Source organism: Peromyscus eremicus, chromosome 8a, assembly GCF_949786415.1.
Source record: "Peromyscus eremicus chromosome 8a, PerEre_H2_v1, whole genome shotgun sequence".
Classification (NCBI taxonomy): domain Eukaryota; kingdom Metazoa; phylum Chordata; class Mammalia; order Rodentia; family Cricetidae; genus Peromyscus; species Peromyscus eremicus.
The window spans coordinates 103,871,528-103,893,105 of NC_081423.1; the positions used below are offsets into that span (position 1 = coordinate 103,871,528).

The following is a 21,578-nucleotide window of genomic DNA, read 5'->3' on the forward strand; positions in this document are numbered from 1 at the left end:
GGGAGGAGGATCAATCTGAACAGGAAAGCTACATCTCTCACTTGCTCACATCTGTCACTTACTCTGGCACCTTACTGTATATGCTCAAGGAATGTTAATACACCTATGCTAGTTCAGGGCTCTGGCTGCATGGGCAAGTACATGCTGGTACAGAAAACTGGTCATGTGTAGGCAATCACATAAGGTATACAAACATGCACACATGGGAATGCAGGAATCTGGATACACAGGCACATGTTAGTACAAAGATCTCATGTATATGTAAGCAAATGAGAGCATGTTAGTATACAATGCATACTTGTATACATTACTGTGTATATCACATGAGAGCACACTAGTACACAACACACAGGTGTGTATGTAGGTATACACACACATATGTCTCAAGGTTTATGCTGTGTACTTTTTGGGTCTCCCATGTGTCTTGGGTCCTTGGGTAACTTGAGTGTGGCACAGCTGCATGTAACCTATGTGTCTTCTGCAGGCTCTGTGGGATGGTGCAGTTCAGTGGTGATGTGAGAAAAAAGGTTCTTCTGCAACTGTTCCTCCTCCTTGGCCACCCTTTCCCTGTGGTGAGTGTGTCTGCACTTATGTGTGGCCTTTAAAGATGAGTATATGTTGGCATAACTTTGAAGTAGGTTTAGAAGTAAACACAGGGTGAGATGGTGTGCCTGTGGAGATAGTTTTCAGGTGTGGGAGGTGCTGGGGTTTGTATGAAAGGAATGTGAGTGCTGGTACTGGGCAGGGTGAACATGGGTAAGTACTGCTGAGGGTGGGGTGTTAACAGCCCAGGGTTAGGATTTCCCTTTCTTACCCAAGAACTCTTTGAGTATTCCAAAGTGACATTTTTCCCCCCTAAAAAGTCAGGAGGAAACTTCTGCAAAGGACAGTGGATTTTTGAGGTAGAGTGGGATGACCCACAGCTCAGCCTCTTTGTTAGAAATGCACATTACCAGGCATAGATCAGATCTCATATGAAGCAGTTTGTCACAGGACATAACCAGAAAAGATAGCAAGAGAGACAGATTCCCAGGTAGGAGTCCCTACTGCACCTTCTGACAAAGGCTACAGGTCTTCCCCTCTGCTGCATGTCTGATGGCAGAAGTCTGGGCTGTGGCCAAGTTCATTTCCCTCCTTTTATGGACTTTCGTAAAATCCCTTAGGCTCCCTAGGTGGTCGTGGGTTTTCCTCCTGTTGACCTGCTGTTCTTGTCCCAGATCCGGAAGACTACAGCAAGCCAGGTGTACGAGATGGTGCTTACCTATAGCGACTTGGTAGATGCCGATGTGCTTGATGAGGTCATGTCTGTGCTCAGTGACACAGCCTGGTAAGTAGGGGCTGCCCAAGCCTGGTGCCACTTTCTCCTGTCTTCATAGCTTCTGATGGAAAGAGGGGAGACATTTCTCAACAGCTCAGGGCCACCTCTCAACTTCACAAAGGGCTGAGGACACATCGTGGGAGCTTCAGGTGGGAAAATGTTTAATGTGCAATTGCTTTTCTCCTCTTGTGAGCAAGGTGGGTAGAGTGGTTCAGAAGCTGGTGTTTTTCAGTAACTGGAATATAGGGTCATCGGGATGCCACCAGGTGGATGTCAGCTAGCTACTTTTATTTTGCTACTGCAAGGGCCATATAGTCTTTCCTCTGTTTTAATGGCCTAGAGACTTGTCTTCAAAGTCAAGAAGTGCAGAGGAGAGGGTGGTGGTGGGGTGTACAGCCTGTGGGTGTGATTCACAGGTGCTATAGGCTGAGCCTGGAAGCAGTTAGTCACAACAGCAAGAACTTTTATGACCTGTGATCCAGGCACTGTACACACATATGGCCTTGCACACAATTATATGCATGTTTGTATACATAATCACATACATACAGCTGCTCATATGTACAGGTATGTACTGCCAAACACACACACAAAACCATCACCTGTGCACAGGTGCACTTTAAGCTGACTTGTCCCCTGTTCTAGATATACTATTTGGGAGGCACTATTTGGGCCAGGTAGCCCAAGTTACTGCTACTAACTGTGGACACTGTCCCCTCAGACTGATGGAGAGGGGTATTGCTGACTCAAATGCTAGCAGGTCTGTTGGGGTGGCAAGTAAGGGTTTGTAGTGTATTTATGCATGCCCCTCAAAACAGCGATCTCCCTAGGAGCTCATGCTAGGATGTGGCCTTCCTGCCTAGATGAGAGCTGTGGGGACCTGAAAGGTCAGAATGTATTTCAAGATCTTTGCTGTCAGTAGAAACTCAGCTCAGTGCCTTCTGAAGAGACTGGTCAAACTTCAGGAGAGTGGACATTACTTCCAACTTTCTAAAACGCTCATTTTGAGTAAGGATAGCAGGGAGGGAAAAGGAACTTTTTTGTTTATATTTTAGGATTTATTTTTATCTTTAATAATGTATATGCATATGTCAGGGCTTGTATGTGCATGTGAGTGCAATTGCCTACCAAGGCCAGATAAGGGTGTCCAAATCCCCCTGGGGCTGAGGTTACAGGTGGTTGTGAGTTGCCCTACATGGGTGTTGGGATCTCTGCTCTTTTGCAAAAACATGACACCTGGTTTACAGAGGACTGTTTTTTTTTTTTTTTTTACTAACTCCTTTATATACAAAATATGCTTCTTACTTTTCTGTTCCAATGAAAGCCAACAACAGCTGAGTTCTAATAAAGCTTCAGAAGTCCTCTTAGCCTGAGGTATCATCTCTTCTGTATGTTCTTAGAACAGGGTAAGGCCCCTGTCTACCCTGGAGAATAGGGACTTTTACCCCAGCACCACCAGGTTTCATGGGGTGGGGGGAGCTGAACCATGTTGGTATAGGGGACTCAAATGCTTTCCTTCTTAGGGATGCAGAGCTTCCAGTTGTAAGAGGTCAGCGGAATCACCTATGTGACCTCCTTGGTGTGCCCAGACCCCAGCTGGTTCCAAAGGTAATGCTCTTAGTATTCTAGGACACATGGCACCTGTGTTGTCCATTGTTCTGAGCTCTGGTCTAAAGTAAACTGGGTCCCACAATCAGTGTCATCACTGCCATTACTTTCTCCAGGCCAGCTGGAAGGGCTGCTTCTGCTGCCAGGGTGGGTGAGTTCTGTCTTCATAGTGAACTGGCTCCAGGTGTGCAGTTGTTGGAGGCGACATGTTGTCTCAGTTCTACCTTCTAGGAAAGCCTCCACTGTGTGGGAAGGAGGCTTTAGCTCTCTCATCACTCCCTGCCTGGATATACATCCTATTGGGGGCTCTGTTCTTCTGAGGACACCTGCCTGTCTCATTAGGCTTCCATCTCTCCCTGGACTCCTGCCCCACTGGGGCCTTGGTCCTCTTCACTGCCGGTGCTTGTCCTCTTTGCCTTTCTTGGCCTTGGTGTGTTTCCCGTTTCTGAGGCCCCTTGTGCTGACGTTGTCATGGAAGTTGTGCCCTTGGGCTCTCCTCCCGTGTTCTGTGGGTCAGTCTGTCTGTAGGGACTTAAAAAACTCTACATATTGAAGTTTTCATCCTAGAAACATGCTCCATCTTACTGCTTTTCTCCCTTTTATATTGTGGTCTACTTTGAGGTTATGCAGTGTCTTTGCACCCAGGACCACCAGCCAAGGGTGGCACCACCCACACTGAGCTGGGCTCTCCCACATCGATCACTAATTAAGAAAATGCCCTATGGGCTTGCCTACAGCACAAGCTTATAAAGATATTTCTCAATTGAGAGTTCCTCTTCCCAAATGACTCTAGCTTGTGTCAAGCTTCCATAAAACTAGCTAACACATGTAGGCAGGTGGGAAGCCTGCTGTTTCTAAAAGCTGTATGTACTGGCTCTTCACACAGAAATTTAGTTCACTTGGAACTGACCAGCTGTGGTGTAAAGGGAAGGTCATTTTATGCTGTCTGTATCAGCCAGCTTCATTCTACAGATGATTCGGTGTCCTGTCTCCACCACTGTCAAGTGACTGCATAAGTAGGATGCTTTGGAATCCCTTTTGTGCACAAGGATCATGCTGTCCGTCTGTGAGCTAGTACAAACTGTATGATGGAAGAGGTGTGGACTTCACAACAGCTCAGGGTGCCCACCATGTCTGTCCTCCAGTTTTATTCTGTCCAAGATTGTCTTCACTCTTCTTGACCCTTGGAGTTTGGTTAAACTCTCAGAACTAGTTTATATACTAGCCAGCCAGGTTGGCCTGGGGCAATGTTGAGGCTAGAGGGAGCTGAGGTCCCTGATTGACACTAGGCCTCAGGCTTATGTGCCCTGGAAGGTCACCCAGTCCTACAGATGGAGATGCTGTCTGTGTGACTGGTCCCCAGTTTTTGGAACAGCTCACGTTGTTCCAATTTCATCTCTGCTTAGAAAGTTCCTGACCTGTTCACATGCTAGCTTAAGGACTCTTAGTGTGTTCTTCTGCATTTCCTTCTGACCCCCGCCCCTCAGTACCCCTGCTGTGTTGCTGTGACAAAACACCATGACAAAGACAACTTACAAAAGAAAGCATTTCACTGGGTTTATGGCTTCAGTCCATAATGGCAGAGCAGAGACACGGCAGTAGGAACAGCTCAGAGCTCATATCTTGATTTATAAACAGGAAGCAAAATATACTGGAAATGGAGTCATTTGAAACCTCAAAAGCCCACTGTCAGTGACATACCTCCTCCAAGAAGGCCACACTTCCAAATCCTTCCCAAATAGTTCTACCAACTGGGGAAGGAGTTTTCAAACATGAGCCTATGGGGCCTTTCTCATCCAAACCACTACCTCCACCTACTAGCTCCTATCTGCTCTCCACAGCTCACCTTCCTGGAATGTCTTTAATTCTTAGCCTGATAATCCCCATCTCTATGTCAGGGGCTATTGGCACCTCTTCTGTCTTTGAGTGATGCTTTTCTTAGCGTGTGTGTGTGTGTGTGTGTGTGTGTGTGTGTGTGTGTGTCTTTCCTAAGAACTAGTGCTGATCAATGGACAACAGTATATGGACTTGCTTTTCTGGCTGGAAGCTGCTGTTGGATGTTGGCTGTGATGTAGGCCTCAGGGTTTCTGCATTTGTTTTCACCCTTGACCTTGGGCTCCCTGCCCTAATAGAACCTAAGCCCTTCAGAAGCCCAGCCTCATGCTGAAGTCCCAGGTGAGTCAGGGACAGAGGAACATTCCAATCAGCCAGCAGGTCTCCAACCTGGGGCTTGGCCTGACCTGTAGCCTTCCTAATACTGTTAGCATGGTTCATGTGACCTGCATCCTTCCCTAGAAGACGTGGTTCTGGTGTGTCTGACAAAGGTGATTCTTCCCCACCTTGCTGGGTCTGAGTGAATGTTTTTCAGATCTCATGAGGTGAACCTTGCAGGCCCCCCATAGCTGGTATTCTCAGCTTATGCAGGTACACATGGGCCTTTTGGTGGGTTTTGCTAGGCTGTGTGTCTCATATGTTGTATCTCCAGTTTCAGGATGGAGAGCTGAGTTCTCTGACATTCTGAAAAAAGACTTTTTTCAATTGTGCAACTTTTTCTGTATAGAGTAGAGTGAGGCCTCAGATAGACTCTCCTGCCCTGTGCATAAGCGAAGTCTCAAGTGTTAATGATGCCACACCAGCCCAAAGGTATTAGTACATATTTTTAAGTCACCTTACAGCATCAGTTACTGAGAAAGTAGTGTTTTGCATTTGTCTTAAATGTCCTTTAATTATGTTTGACCTTTTGGGGGATGCATTTTGAAGCTGGGTTACTAGGTGTTTCTACTCTTGACATCTCCTTTGCCAACACTGTTAGTGTGGTGACATCGGGTCAGCATGTCTCCTGTCATACTTTCAATGTCTATGAACAGTATTGTCAAGATTATGCTTTACCATCATTTAAAAATCTTTATTAAATTAGTGTTTCATGCATTCATGTTTACTGTATAATTACTGACAAGTTTACATTCATATCTTTGTTTCCTGTTTGACCTTCCTGTTTAATGTTTCTTTTTCCCTTATCTGGATTTCATTTCCTATCCTGTTAACTTGTTTCACTGTTCTGTTCTTCTGTCCCTGGTTACCCTGGGGCCAGCACTCTTTCTTGACACATTGCCTTATCCCTGGCCTTGACCTCTAGCTGCAGAGCCCTGTCTGAAACTGGCTTGTCCTAACCGTGGGGCCTTGGTATTTAGCTGATATGGTCTTGATGATCAGCTCCTGTTTTTCTTCAGTTTTCTTTGCTTTGATGATCTAGCTTTAAACTCTGAGCTCCTGTCACTTCCTTGTCATGCTGGGAAAGATTTTGTTCTTTTCCTCTCTCGTGTGTACTATACTGGGTCTGTGTGCCCAAGTCCTCCCAGGGCTTCCCCCTTGCAGGAGCCATCATAAGACACACAGGCAGTGGCCTGGTGGCTTGAATGGCTGTAGGAGTGGTGGCAACAGATGGAGCCACAGTGTAGTCTCAGTCTCCTATGTGGAGAGTGAACTTGAGTTTTCAACTATGCTCTTTACATTGTTAGGAAAACTTTGAACATATGTTTTCATAATGTAAACAGTTTAGCAGCCTACTCTCGAGGCCACCAGAGCTATCACTACACAATTCAACCTGCTAGGGTCCTAGGACATGGCAGTCTTTAGCCATATATCAGAGAGGGTGGGGTGGGGATCAGCCTGACATTGCTATGTGTTTTTACAGCCTGCTCCTGGAAGCTGAGCCATTCATTGCCTACCTAGCTGGGATGTCCTGCCCTCAGGCTCTACAACAAGCTTTACCGTCATGGAAACTTGGTGCCACAGACTTCTGAGAAAGGTGGCCCATGCTGCTAGATGGATTGGGAAGCCATCCACAGAGAGCAGTAACTCTTCATGCATGCTGTGCTCTGGTGGCCTGGACTGCATGTACTCTTGCTGTTCTAACACGATGTGCTTTCTATTAAATCATGTACCATACAGCCCAGCCTCTGTCTATTTCTGGGACTTAACGTGAAGATCCACTGTGGGCTCCACTCCCAGTGCTTTGCTGTGTTTTAGGCACAGAGTGATGGGTGTCTCACACTCTGGTGGAGAGTGTGAAGTGCTGGGCAGATGCAGTGGCAGGCAGCTCCCCTCCCACATGCTAAGCCAGTCAAATCACCAGCCATACTACAAAGGTCTAAGCAAGAGATCATCAGAATCGAGCCTGAGGCCTGGATCCTCTGCACTTCCTGTCCCAGGGCCTGCATGCCTACCTGTCCTGCTGTGGTAGCCCTGTGCCTGCCTGTTCGAACTCTCTATATCCCAGGCCTGGAAAGGGCTGCTGGCATTGCTCATTAAGCTTCAGCCCCAGATGAAGGGGGTGCCTCTCATCTCTACAGAGTTGAGGCTGAACACATAGCTGGGACAGAATTGATAACTGCTCTTACAAAGGTGAAGTGGCCAGGCCTGTAGTAGTCTGTGTTCACTCATTTAACAGCCTGCATCTCATGGAGCTGGACTTAATAACACATAGGCTGCTCCCTTTACTGAGAGTCACTTTCTAAGCCTGGGTCTGCAGGAGGTCTGTTGTGCTGACCTGGTGTCAGGGACCTCCACCTGAGGCCTTGCTCATACTTCATTCCAGCCTTGCACACCTAGACTCAGAATTTTCTGTTTGTGAGCAGGAGAAAGCCTAGCTGAGATAACCCGATGAAATAGGCTTCACTGTCATATTTTGATGACATTCTTGAGATTTAATGATCGAAGTAAAGGATTTTGTCCTGGCCAGCCACCTCTGCATGCAGATCCCATCCACAGACAACTGTTCCCACTGGGTGCCTGGAGGGGTTTCCACTGAATTACTTAGAGGGAGCCCTCCACTTAAGGCATCATGACAGCTAGGGTGGCCAAGACAGTCCATCAGGTTAGCAATGCTGGGTGTTAGGAGGACAGGCTCAGCAAATAGCAAGTTGTGTGTGTGTGTGTGTGTGTGTGTGTGTGTGTGTGTGTGTGTGTGTGTAAAGGGGCATGCTTGGGCAGGAGGCCAATTAGGTAGGTGTATGTGCTCACAGAGGAGTGCATACCTGGCCTGCTGTGAACCCTATGAGCTGAAGAGCAGGAAGAAAGCAGCTAAGGGCTCTGTGCCCAAGGCCATGTTCCTAGGTCTACTAATGAAGTTTGGTAGTAGTGTGGAGTAGATAAAAGGCCACAAGGAACCTAATAAAACTGGGACCCTACAGAGCTGTGCCCTCAGCACTGATAGATGGAAAAACTGTCCTCACAGGAAAGTGCTCTGGCTTTTTTACTGCATTGGGTAAAGAGGAAACATCCAGTGCGCCCCCAGAACTCCTATGTTGAAAGCCTAGGTAAACTGACACTAACTAGCAATGCTGTGACAGGAAGATACACTCTCTAAGGATGAAATTGATGTCCACAAACAGGGAGAGAAGCCTATCAACAAGACAGTAGAACCAAGTCACTGCCCATAATTCTAGAACCAATATAAAAGAACAATTTCCAAAAGGAAAGTGACAGGACTGGGGATGTTGCATGCAAGAAACTCTGGGTAGCCAGGAGTGGTGTGCACACCTTTAATTCCACTAGAGGCAGGCGGATCTCTGATGCCAGTCTGGTCTGCATAGTGAGTTCCAGGACTACATAGAAAAACCCTACCCCAACAAAAGCATAAAGAAACCCTGGGTTGATGATCCATCACCATATAAACTGGGTGCGGTAGTATACACCTAAGATCCTACAAATAGATAAATAGCTTTCCCCTCCCCCCAAAAAAAAGTTAAGAGGTAGAAACTGTCAGAGAAGCTGGAGAGATGGCTCAGTGGTTAAGAAAGCACAGTAATCTTACAAACAACTTGAGTTCATTCTCAGCACCCATATGGGGTGGCTTACAACCACCTATAACTCCATTTTTGGGGGAATTCAATACCTTTGGCCTCAGCAGAAACTATACTCACATGCAATGTTAAAATTAAAAAAAAAAACTTAAAAAAAAAAAGATTAGGAAGAGGTTCTAGGATAGAAAATAGCAGAAGCAAAAGTGGAGGGTCCCATATGGAGGAGTCCCCAGCTCAAGACAGAGGTAGACAGGACCTTGCAAGGTTGGAAGCTACCCAAGAGAACAGCTGGTAAGCCCATATGTATTCCTGCTGCCTCTGACTACGAGGAATGTTCATGTTTAGACACCCAGTCCTTGACGGGGGAAGTGAGCTGGTGCCAGGCGCACTGGGTGGAATTACAGAACTGTTGAGAAGGAGATGGTAGCACAGTGGAGTTGAGGAAGACAGCAAGAGCCACACTGTTCTGAAAAATGTGACTGTCAGCTTGCTAAATGATATGACTAGTGTATGTCTTAGTTAGGGTTTGCTGCTGCTGTGAGGAGACACCAGGACCACAACAACTCAAAGAAAACATTTAATTTGATTACAGTTCAGAGGTTCAGTCCATTATGGCAGGGAGCATGGCAGCATGCAGGCAGGCATGGTGCTGGAGAAATAGCCCAGTGTCCTACATCTTGCAGGCAACAGGGAGTCGACTGACTCACTGGGTGGTATCCTGAGTATATGAAACCTCAAAGCCCTCCCCCACATCGACACACTTCTTCCAGAAGGTGTGGCCCAAATTAAAAGTGTGCCCTCCAGCCTCAAGGTCTGGATTAAAAGTATGTGTCATCCAGCCTCCTCCAACGAGGCCATAACTCCTAATAGTGCCACTTTCTATGAGCTTAGGGGGCCAAATACATTCAAACTACCACAGTGTAACTACCATTCAAGAAAGAGAGCTGTTGTAACTCAGTGCAGCCAGAGTCTCCATATTATCCCCAGCTAAAAGCAGTGTTTTTTGTGGGTGAACTTTAAGCAGCAGAAAAAATGGCCTCAGGATAGTTTCAGTTAGGAAACCAAACAAGGGGAGAAATGCATGGCAGCTAAATGGGGGGCGGTTATTATACATGAAAAGTTTCTTCAAATGGACAAGTGAGGTAGGAAGGGATCCCAGTCCTGTGACCTGAGGGTGGTGTGTAGAAAACCCAGGTGAGCCTGCTAACCCACCAAGGGCTGCCAAAGAAGAGTTAGGTATTCTAGCACAGAGAAAGGTCTAACACCGAAGAATGAGGAGGAGGAGGACAAGCTGTGAAAAATATCACATAAGGAAAGGAGATTGGTGTCATGATGGGAGTGCATTCAAGTCCCCACTGAAAGACAAGACTAACTTGGAGGGACACAGACTGTCAGAATGGCTGAAATACAAGCTATGTATGTTCAGAAATGTACACCTAGAACAAAGGTATCCGTAGTAGGGAAGGCACAATGCTGGAGAGGGAGATGCCCAAGGTTCCTGTTTGGCAGGATGAAGTCAGAGCTCTAAACCTTGGATGTATCTGAATGTACTAACATAATGTCTAAGCCAGGCACACATCTGTAGCCCACCACTCAGGAGATGGAGATAGGAGGGTGAGTTCAAGACCAGCCTGGGCTACACAGTAAGACACTATGTTAGTAAATAACGAAGTAACGTAAGAAGATCAAGGCCAACCTACCATCTGGGAAGGTAACTTAAATAGAGAGATCAGATGTATTAGAGTTCAGGATTTTATCATTTAATGTGACATGTCCCTGACAGGCCTGAGTTTGATCATTTTGTCCCAGTTGGTGGCACCTTTAGGAATTAGGGCCTAGCTTGAAGAAGTGGGTCACTGGAGGATAGGGTTTGAGGTTTAGAGCCTGGCTCTTGCTTCTGGCCCTCTCTCCTTCCTGCTCCACTAAGATATGAGAAGGTGAAGAGTCCCAGTTGGGAACAACATCTCCCACCATCATGCCTTCCCTACCATGATGGACCATACCCTCAAACCATGAGCTGATACATACATATACACATACAAACACACACACACACACACACTCCTCCCATAAGTTGCTTGTTTGGTATTTGGTCACAGCAACGAGAAAGGTAACTAGTACAGATGGTTTGAAAAATGAAGAAAAGCTTGGCTTAATAGATATTTCTAGAACCTAGAACCCAGAACTTTGATAACACAGACTCCTGCTTTTAAAAAGAAAAGTAGTATTTTAAAAATCACCAGACAGTTGGTCAAAGTTACCAAACATGGGAAATTTGCCCAAAGTGGTGCTTAGAAGATTGAGGCCTCAAGTTATGTAGCAGAAATGAAAGGGTGAAAACTAACACACTGAACGTGAGAGAAGTTGGGAGGAAGCAGGGAGGAAGCGGACTGTTCTCTCCCATCCGCCAGTTCTTGAATAACTACTCAGAGGCTTTTAATATTACTTATAAACGCTCTGCCAGTAGCTCAGGCTTACTACTAACTAGCTCTTACACGTAAATTAACCCATATTTCCTATCTATGTTTAGCCATGTGGCTTGGTACCTTTTTTCAGTGTGGCATTTTTACCGTACTTCCTCTGCATGTGGCTAGTGACTCCTGACTCTGCCCTTCCTCTTCCCAGCATTCTTAGTTTGGTTGCCCAGCCTATACTTTCTGCCTGGCTACTGGCCAATCAGCATTTTTATTAAACCAATTTGAGTGACAAATCTTTACAGTGTACAAGAGGATTATTCCACAGCATTTCACCCTTTTTGTCTAATTAAAAGGAAGGTTTTAACCTTAATATAGTAAAACTATATACAACAAAAACAGTTATTAAGAATTACAGTAACACTAATCCATTTGCATTTGGTAAAATTAGAGAAAATAATTATCTATCTTGGTGAGTCTAAAGTTTTGTATCTAATTTACTTTCTATTATAACTAAGAAAAACTATAATTATAACTAATAGAGTATTTTCTTTGAATTTGTCAAATGCTAGTGAAGTAGACATTGTTAATGTAATTATTGCCGATATATATTTGTATATAGTTATTGTACTTATTATATAGTTTTTCTATGTTAGTTAAAACCTTCACTTTTGATTTAGACAAAAAGAGGGGAAATGTATATTTTGTCTTCTGACAAATAAAGCTTGCCTGGAGATCAGAGTGTGGAGCTAGCCACTGGTTGACCATAGAGGCCAGGCAGTGGTGGCACACACCTTGAATTCCAGCACTTGGGAGGAGGAAGCAGGAAGATCAGGAGTTCAAGGCTACCCTGGGCTACAGGAGATTGAACCCCAGCAAATAGGAGGCTCAAGCCTTTAATCCCAGCACTAAGGAGTTGGAGACAGGAATATAAGGCGGGTCGAGACAGATCTTGGCGCCTATTCAGTCTGAGGATTCATAGAGACAGGAACCCCATTTGGCCTGAGGATGCATAGAGGTAAGAAGTCTCTAGTGGCTGCTGCTCTGCTTTTCTAATCTTTCAACTTTCACCCTTAATATCTGACTCTGGGTTTTTATTGTTAAGACTAATTAGGATCACACTTCACCTGACAGTTGTCCGTGTAAGGGAAGTAGAGCAGACAAGGCTCAGAACCTGCAGAGCTTCCGTGTAGATCACCTGGCGGCAGCCTCAGCTGAAGTGAACAAAGTCCCGGCCTTCCTGCAAGCGTAGTGATTTCAGGTTGTCTTCAAACTCACCCCCTGTGAGGTCCTATGGGGAGAGAGATCCAGCTCAGTCAGGCTTCCTCTTGCTCTCTGAGGTGCTTGCAAAGATTGCTTCAGGGGCTGGGGTTGGGCCTGCTTAACCTCCTGTGAGGTGGCTCACAATGAACTTCTGCTCCTCTACTGATTAGGGGAGGGGCCTGAAGTGAGGGCAGCATGTTACATAGTTGTATTGGTCACCAAGAGGGTGAGGTACTGAGAGGTGCCCTTTCCAGCCAGCCCTGGCCCTCTACGGAGGTAGTTACGGCACTCTCACTGTTGGCCCAGGCTGATTCACCTTTCCTCCTGCCTATTCAGGGAACTTTGTGTACTCTGTGCCTGTCATCTCTGCAAGATCTGCCAAGTACCTACCCTCTGATTCCTCTTATCTGTCATACCCCAATCCCCAAAGGGAACAAGTGCCATGATCTTGCTAAAGAACAGCCCAACCAGTGGTAGATGGGAGTCTGGGGCAATCTGGCAGGACGTGGGAGGGACCACTTTGTTCCTCCTAAGTCTCTTGTCTTTGGACCACCACAAGAGGCCTCTGAGCTGAGCTGTGACCCTGACCCTACGTTGTCCCATCATTGCTACCAGTGCTTAGAAACACCTGAGTGAGCTGGGCGGTGGTGGCGCATGCCTTTAATCCCAACACTTGGGAGGCAGAGGCAGGTGGATCTATCTGAGTTCCAGGCCAGCCTGGGCTACAGAGCCAGTTCCAGGACAGCCAGGGCTACACAGAGAAATCCTGTCTCAAAAAATAAATAAATAAAAAATTAAAAAATAAGAAAGAAAGAAAGAAAGAAAGAAAGAAAGAAAGAAAGAAAGAAAGAAAGAAAGAAAGAAAGAAAGAAAAAGAAAGACACCAGAGTAAAAACATTCTGCCTGGAAAAGCAGCAATGTCCACAGTGGTCACACCTCCTGCCCTTCCTCTTTTCCCTCTCACTTCCTCTCCTTTCCCTTCCTCATATCCAGAGATGTAACAGGCTCTGGCCAGGGTAGGTCAAACTTGGCACCCCGTGAGACCTAGCACTGTTAAACACAGAACTACTCACTAGATGCTCCTGTATTTAACACGTTCCTGGGAGAAAGAGAGGACAGTCATGAAACAAGAGGGTGTTTGCAGGACACCAAGCCAACAAGAATTAACACCGGAGTTGCAGAGGATTCTGCCATCACACTCCAGTAAAGGAGGAAGCCTAGTTATAAACATGGCAGAGGGAATCCAAATTTTCACCAGATGAGTGGTGCTCAGCCTTAAGTCAGAAACTCCCACAACCACAGCAAGATAATTCTCCAAAAGGGTAGAAACAGACCTCCGGAGGTGTCACAACCTGACTTCTACTTCTCTTCTGGGGTAAACTAGAGGAACGGGGCCTCAGAGCAGCATAATGACAACCGAACACTAGAGATGACTCCCACCAGCCAGGGTCCTGACATGCCAACACGATCCAATAGTCTATACCACATAGGTGCTGAGAGGAACCAGACATAAGAACAAAAAGTTGGAGTCCATTCACGTGAGTAGCAAACAGATGATCCTACTGTGTGTGTACACAGTGCTAAGCTGATGCCAAGAAGGTGTCCTGCCAGCCGGGGCCATCATGCTGTGAGCTGAATGTGGTGTCTTGCTGCTGCCCATAGCTCCTCTCTGAGCCTGGGCACATTGCATAGGACAATTTGGGCACTGTGCCCATCTCCTTGGAACAACATCTGCACTGTTCCTTAAGGAAGTTGTAACTCTGTTCTGTGAGTGCACACCCTCTGTATTCTAATAAGGCCACTTATGAAAACAGGTGGAGGGCTAAATGTGACCTTTAGGCCAGTGCTTGCCAACCTTTGTTGAGTACAGCAATTTATTTAAATGAGAAAAATAAGAGTAGCTTCCCTCTGTGCTGAGGCCCTGGAATGTGAGCAGGTAATTGGTAGAAAGAGACCACAGAGCAGAAATGACCATCTCAGCCAATGCATTCCCTACCAAGAGAATGGGCTGCCTAATATGCAAGGCTAGGACAATCAGATGTACAAAATAGATTAACTAGGGATTCCTAGTTAATCTTTCTATCAAAATAACTTCTTGTTGTATCACAGATAAAATTAAGAAGCAGAAGTCCTAGATATAGGTATGAGCAGTGCTCTGTAAAGTGTCATGATCAAGAATATCCATCAGAATGAATCAAACTTCTACAAGAGGGAAAGTCAAATAATGTAAGTTACTCTAAAAATATCATCAGTTTATAAATTAAAGCTCTGGAGCTAGCAATGACTTTAGTACAGTGCTTTCCGCACAAGCATTGGACCCGTGTTCCGTCTAGCACTACTGTAAAGGCTGGGTGTGGTGGCATACACTACAGTCCCAGTAGTGGGGAGTCAGGGATGGGAGAACCCCTTGGGCTTGCGGGCTGGCCAGCTAGTCTTGCTGAATCAGGGAGTTCAGTGAAAGAACCTGTCTCAATGATGATGATGAAGACGAAAGCAATAGAAGACAGTGTCAACCTCTGATCTCCACTAGCATACACAAACACAAACAAGTATACCACACACATACACACACACATAGCATATCACAGTAGGTCTATCTTCCTTACTGTGTTAAGAGAAATGTTACAGACTGCTAGAAGGTGCTTGGTAAGCAGTGGAAACAGCTAAGGAGGGGCCTTCCACTTGCATAGTATCACCAGCTTAATGCTGTTATGTTACTGTTTCCAGGTGTGGCTGTTATCATCTGCTACTGTGTGGTATCACTCCACAGGAGACACAGACAGTTAGACATGTCTCACTTTCTTGGGGGTGGGGGCTTAGAACCCAGGCCTAACATTGCCATGACCTGAAATGAGCTGTCACAGATTGAATGCCATGGGTTGAAACACAGGTTGAAGTTCCACCTATGTCATCCACCATCTCAACAGCTTGGCCCACCATCTACTATCCCCTGCATGACCCAACACCTGTGGTGGACAGCTGCAGCTGGAGACTGAGCTGCCATTTGCTGAGGGCCCACCATATCCATCACTGGTAACAGAGGGTGACAGCACTGTCTTTGGAGCTGGTAATACCTTGTCCTGGGGCTGCTGACATTCAGGGTGGCCATGCCCTCTCTCCTGGTAGATATCTGGAAATTCCCATTAGGACTTTAAAAGAGAAAAACTATTAGAGAACAAAAGTTGTCAAGCAAATCACAGACAACCTGCCAGCGTCTGCAGTGAGATCTTCAGAAAGAAGACTGTCTTGGACTCAAAGCTGGAGCAGGATGGTGGGTGGCAGGAATGCTGACTGTCCCCTGCCAGTGTCAGAGGCCAATGGTGAGCAGTTTGACAAGAGTGACTGAGGTACAAGGTCTGCTTGGCTCTGCCTCGGCCTGTACCCAGAAGCTTCTTAGTGCAAAGACAGGCCCATTTCACTACAGTGAGGAGAAGCCACCAATGGGAGAAAGGGCTACTGACCAGCAAGACTGCATATGGTCAGTGACCTGGGACAGGTCACATGGACAGGCACACATCCCTTCCAGGTGAACTCAACTATGATGGATGCTTTCCGTTAATAAACATGACGTTATGCATAGGAAAGAACTTCCTATGCAGAATACTAAACTGTCATCAGTTAATGTCACCACATTAAAGAGTTCTGGGAATAGTATCTGAAGAGCAGAGTCTCCTGAGAGGGAATGTCTGCCATATGCTTGACCAACCAAGGAGCAGTATCCAGAGCAGATGAAGAAGGGTTAGCCTTAGCTCCAGCAAGAAGCTTGCTGTCTTGTTATTTTCAGCTTGGCACAACTGTTGGGGACTCATTTCCTGGAGAGATTGTGGGATTCTGTTTAGCACTGACCACAAGTAACCTTGGTTTCCACAGAAACAGGATGCTTGGCATCTATGCCCACATGACCAAAAGCAGAGGAACCAGATGAACCAAAGGAGGGTCCTGTGGCCCCACTGGTCACCACCAGGCTGTTACTATATGTGGGCAAGGCTACCCTTTGAGTAACATGAACCGCAGCACCTTGAACTTGGTGCCTGGGCTCAGAACAATGGTTTTCAGTGTTTAAAGGAAGGATGGAGAACAGCTTTATGAGGGCGTTATCAGGCATGCTCCCCTCACCCCCCACTTCTAGCATCCACAGGCCACTCCCCAGCTGCCTCCAGCCCACAGAGCAACAGCTGTGGCCTCTTACCTAACTCAGGGTGTTTTTATGGCCACAGGGTAAGAGTTGATTTACAATAAGGGTATAGGTAGTGGGCTATGCCCCAGTGCCCATGGTCAGGTCTTGTCCTTGGCTTTGTTCATATAACCAGAGTAGGAAGGCTGATACCCAGGAGTCCTGCAGCCATAGCCAACACTCACCAGCTTCACACAGATGACAAAGGGCGACTGGGCAGCTTGGAAATGCAGGATGGGGACCTTCGGCTTGGGTCTTTCCTACAGAGATAGTGCCAGCCATGAGTCACTAGGGCTTCACACAGAAGGAGCTCCCTGGGACCTGTCCTAACCACAGCCTCTGCTCATAGGAGCTTCTGGTCAAGTAGCAGATGAGTGTCTTGGGCCAATAGGGGTAGGGCAGGTGGTTGTGTCCTGGGTTCTGGAAGCCCCAGACACCTGATAACCACAAGAAGAACCAACTCTGGTATGCCAACATTGAGGCTTAGATTGAAGGAATATGTAGCAGTCTCCCCGATGACAGGGGCAGAGCCCTAAGGGATCCTGGAGACTCTTTGAGGGCTGAGGGTTACATTTTTGGGCAGAGCCAGAATGAGTGTAAGGGAAAGCTGGCATGGTATGGACGACCCTTCCCTGTAAGGTACTTTGGTGCTCTGCCACATGGCTACATACCTGAGAGTCCTCATGGCAGTAGAAACCCTTCTTGATCTTGTTCTCATCAACATCACAGAAGGACACCACCTGGGGGTGAACATGGGTCAGCAGGTCAGATGGTGGTGGTGGATATAGATAGGATAAAGATGTGATAGGATTGTGAGAGTCAGGCTAGTGGCCAATAGGATGAGGAGGAAAGGGTCCTACCTTGCGCCGGCTGGCTGCAGTCAGGCTGCGGTATAACCTACGTCCCTGCTTGCCTGCATTCCAAATGGTGAAGGACTTCCAATGAGGTAGGACTTGTTCCTCTAGGAAGTGGACACGATGGGTCCAGATGGTCATCCTGTAGCCAAGTAGAGGGGAAAACAAGGGCTGCCCAGATGTTGTGGGCTCCAGAGCCACCTCACCCCTTAGCCCTGGGGACATACATGAATGGCACACATGTGTACTTAGGTTTACCCTGTTTAGGGGTGGGGGCACACCAAGTCTAAACCATATCCAAGGGAGATCTGGCTCTATTCGTATACCACCTGTCACAGTCAGAGGTCACCATGAGCCACCACGTAAACCAATGCCCTTTAGGAAGCCTTAAGCCACTCATATTGGTCCTGCTTTCTAGGTGGGACCCTGAGAAATGTAGACTTGATAGATGGGGCCTCTCCATAGCTGTCAGTTCCACCAGCACATGAATGCCTCTAGTATGTGGCAGGTATGTATACATGTATGCACATATAGGAAGGTTCATGCAAAGCCAGTGGCTGGCATCAGGTATCTTTATCATTCTCTATTTTATTTTTTGAGACAAAGTTGAACCTAGAGCTCACTAATTCAACAAGACTAACTAGCCAACAAGCTCCAGGGATCCCCCTGTTTCCCTTCTCGGCACTAGGATTACAGGTGTGTACTGCCACTCTTAGCTCTCTATGTGGGTGCTGGGGACTGAACTTAGGTCCCCATGTTTCTGTAGCAAACATTTTCACTCTCAGAGTGAAAAGGGAGTTACAGTGGACCCAATAACCCTGGTCCAATTTCCCAGGTTAGTCAATACTCACAAGAAAGGTCTGGGTAAAAAGTCAATTTCACACTAGGAAGTAAATTTTCTGCCTCAGACTGTCCCTTCCCTCACACAATCTCAAAGATGTCCCTTTTGGGGCACAGACTTGCTCCCAGACAGTAGGACCTTGGATGCAGATCTCCAGAGCTGGTTCCTTCTCAGGCCCCCAGAGCTCTACTCACCTGCTGTCCCTCATCTTAGGGCCAGGCCTTCCAGCCCTGTCTCTCTGCCCAGACCCAACACTCTGGTCCTTTGGATGGAACCTCCCTTGTATTCAGGGCTGCACCTCTTGTGTCACTATCCACATCAAAGCATTTTCCTGAGACCTCCTGTGTTAAAACGTTCTAATTAGGGTTGTGCTGAGCTCAGTGATTTTTGGTAGGGGATTCCCTAGGGGTTCTGGGGAACCACATAAGTGAATAACATCTAATTCTGAACCTTGGCCAATCCTCTCTATGGCTGTATTGTCCCCTTTATAAGACAAAGTTACAAAGAGCACATGCTTCAGCCCCATACAGTGTACCTCTCTGCAGCCATACTGTTACCCAAGGAAATGGAAGACCCTAAGAATGAGAACCTTGATCTCACAGCACAGGATGTCGTAAGCCAAGAACGGTCCTTCTGATTTTTATCCTTCAGCAAACTTTAGTGTGATGGTCCCAGACAGTTTAAATATGGGAGCAAAAGGCAGAAGGGTAGAGTCAAAGGTTTAAAAAGCAAGACTTGCCTTTTTGAGGCACCCCGCAGCAGAGGTAATGACATGCCTATCTACTCTGCCTAAGTGTGGGTAAGATTTCTTGACAAAGTGAGTGTGAGGGAACTCCAGGCACAGGCTGCTCAGACCCTGTGGTATGCCAGCAGGCCAACCTCCAACCTCATCCTAGCCACAAGTGTCCCCCTTCCCGTCTGCCTTCAGCCAGGGCCTTTGCAGGAGACCTGCTTGGAGACAGCCCACTGTTAGGGTTCATGGCATTATCAACACAGGAGATGTAGCAGGGGCTACGAAGCCCCTCTGTTATCTCAGGCTCCTCAAGGAATGCCCTGCCTAGAGGGCTGCTTGTCCTTACTTAACCTCTGAGGACAACCTGAGAGTTTGTCCCCATATCTTTGGTCACTACAAGAGGTCTGTTTTGGTCAGTGTCTGAGCAAGACATGATGTACACTGTATGCGTGTGTATGCACCAAATCCGTGAAAGTATATGTACAGGGCACTTGTGTGGTGTACATGTACATGTGCAGTGATTACCCATGTGCATTTCTGCATATATGTATGTGGCATGGCCATAGGTAAGTAAATGTGTCCAACAGTAGCTCCTGCTAGAGACCAAGCACAGATGATGTGTTGGTGATATCCTGCCCACACACTGGCTGGGTCCATTTGGTGTCTGTGTGAGAAAAACCCTGATCCTGCCATGCTCCATCTGTGAAATTTATTTGCAGAACGGTGGGTTTAACTGTAGAGTGAAGTCAACGTAGTTTCCCCAAACACTGGCACCAATGATTTCATACACCAATTACAAACATGTCCACCAGGACTGGGCTCTAGGCATATAAGGCCCTTGGCATCCTGAGTTTTGTTAGGTGGCCTCTGATGGGAGGGTAGGGGGGTCCAGGCAGTTATAAAAAGATACGATGCAGAAACTGCTGGACATCTGGGCCTTGCTAGCAACATCTTGTACTGGCCTTGTTTCTCCTAGGACTCTGCCTAGAGAACGGACCATCTGGCACCCAGCAAGTCTGTCTTTTTTTTAAGTGACCATCAACTGGGGTCAATAGCTAAGGGAACTGGTTTTCTTGGACCCATATGCCTAAGTTTCTAGAACTTTTTGGGAAGACACTGGAACATCAGACTCAGCATTGAGCTACTACACAGGAGTCCATGGGTAAGTGGTGGCTGGTGGGGAGGGAAAGGCCCCTATTCCCAGAAGGCACAGCCACTGGTCAGCAGCATCTGTGGCCAGAAAAAAGGCTATAAAAACCTTGCTAGAGCCAGGCGGTGGTGGTGGTGGTGGCGGTGGCGGTGGCGGCAGCAGAGCCAGGCGGATCTCTGTGAGTTCAAGGCCAGCCTGGTCTACAGAGTGAGTTCCAGGACAGGCACCAAAACTACACAGAGAAACCCTGTCTCAAAAAAATAAATAAATAAATAAAAATAAATAAATAAATAAATAAAAATAAAACAAAAACAACAACAACAAAAACCTTGCTAGAGGCATACAGGGGATGGCCCACCTGACCTGCCAAGTACCACACCAGCAATATGTTAGTACAGGTAGTCTCAGGCTGGATACTAGGGGTCAGGACACCAGTGGTGCCATGTCTGGTCCCCTCATCCCTACTTTTGAGACACAGCCTGTTGCTATACTCATCTGGGGAAAGGGCCTTATCTGGTTCTCTCCAAATATTTGATAAAGGCACAAATCCAGCATCATACTTCCTTGGGAACAAGGTCAGAAACACACTTCCCTACAGACCTCAACTGTGACACTAGGAAGCAAACAGCTTGCAGAGTATAGGCAGCATGTGTACCATAGGAGGCTAAACACACTGTCTATAAGATGAAACATCAGTAAAAGTATAAAGGGGATGAGGGGGCAACATAGTAGTTTCCGCAGCTCACAAGTTTAAGGAATGTTTGATTTCCTAAAGATGCTATTCTCCTATATGTCCTTTGGTATCTGAGGTATGCCACACATACACAAAGATAAATGATACAAATTGAGGCCATTTTGAACTTGAAATAAAAATGACAGAATCAAGATATTGCCACCTGAAGACTTCTCATAGTTTAGACAAATACAACTCTTAAGCAAACCTCAGGTTATAATTACAGCTGTTATCCTGGGAGGTGCTGTAGCTCACAGCTTAAAGACTTTAATCCAACACAGAAACTCCTATTAGATCACTTATTTTTATGCTGTGGGTGGCAAAGCTTACTGTGCAAACATAAAGGAGTGAACTCTGTATACACAGGCTGCTCTGTTGAGGGGCATGATGAGTGCCTGCTGGGTGGGCTGCAAGTCACCACCCATGTGTCTTGAGCCTCACAGACAAGCATGGGAAGGACCTCCCTTACACAAATGACCACATGATCTCAAGGCATCTCATACTCACGTGGCCTACAGGATGATGGTGTGAGATGAGTGTAGTGTTTCAATCCGTTGGTAGAATCAGCACCAGAAACACCTGCACCTTGGTGTCCAGATAGCTCACACAGTGCTTTGCCACTAATTTCTACCTCTATCAGTGGACAGTGGGAAGGAGTTTCTTCTTTGGAGAAATAGTGCTGTGTG

At 46.7% G+C, this 21,578-nt stretch overlaps 2 protein-coding genes across 4 annotated transcripts in view; one reads left to right on the forward strand and one right to left on the reverse strand.

Annotated features, from left to right (window-relative positions):
* The window catches only part of Tbcd (tubulin folding cofactor D), a 173,988-nt gene extending 167,112 nt beyond the window's left edge, over nucleotides 1-6,876 (forward strand). The window contains exons 36-39 of the mRNA XM_059272344.1: nucleotides 485-572; nucleotides 1,218-1,327; nucleotides 2,842-2,926; nucleotides 6,621-6,876. Coding sequence (XP_059128327.1) covers nucleotides 485-572; nucleotides 1,218-1,327; nucleotides 2,842-2,926; nucleotides 6,621-6,638 — 301 coding nt within the window. The 3' untranslated portion in view covers nucleotides 6,639-6,876. The remainder of the gene's footprint in view (nucleotides 1-484; nucleotides 573-1,217; nucleotides 1,328-2,841; nucleotides 2,927-6,620) is intronic.
* Nucleotides 6,877-10,937: 4,061 nt separating this feature from the next.
* Nucleotides 10,938-21,578, reverse strand: part of B3gntl1 (UDP-GlcNAc:betaGal beta-1,3-N-acetylglucosaminyltransferase like 1) — a 62,853-nt gene continuing 52,212 nt past the window's right edge. For 2 of the 3 annotated variants that reach the window (XM_059272346.1, XM_059272348.1), the window contains 4 exons: nucleotides 17,442-17,577; nucleotides 17,253-17,321; nucleotides 16,767-16,841; nucleotides 10,938-12,435 (listed from right to left, as the gene is read on the reverse strand). In XM_059272346.1, the coding sequence (XP_059128329.1) occupies nucleotides 12,355-12,435; nucleotides 16,767-16,841; nucleotides 17,253-17,321; nucleotides 17,442-17,577 (361 nt within the window). In that variant the 3' untranslated portion in view covers nucleotides 10,938-12,354. The remainder of the gene's footprint in view (nucleotides 12,436-16,766; nucleotides 16,842-17,252; nucleotides 17,322-17,441; nucleotides 17,578-21,578) is intronic. The other variant, XM_059272347.1, reaches the window with a different exon arrangement.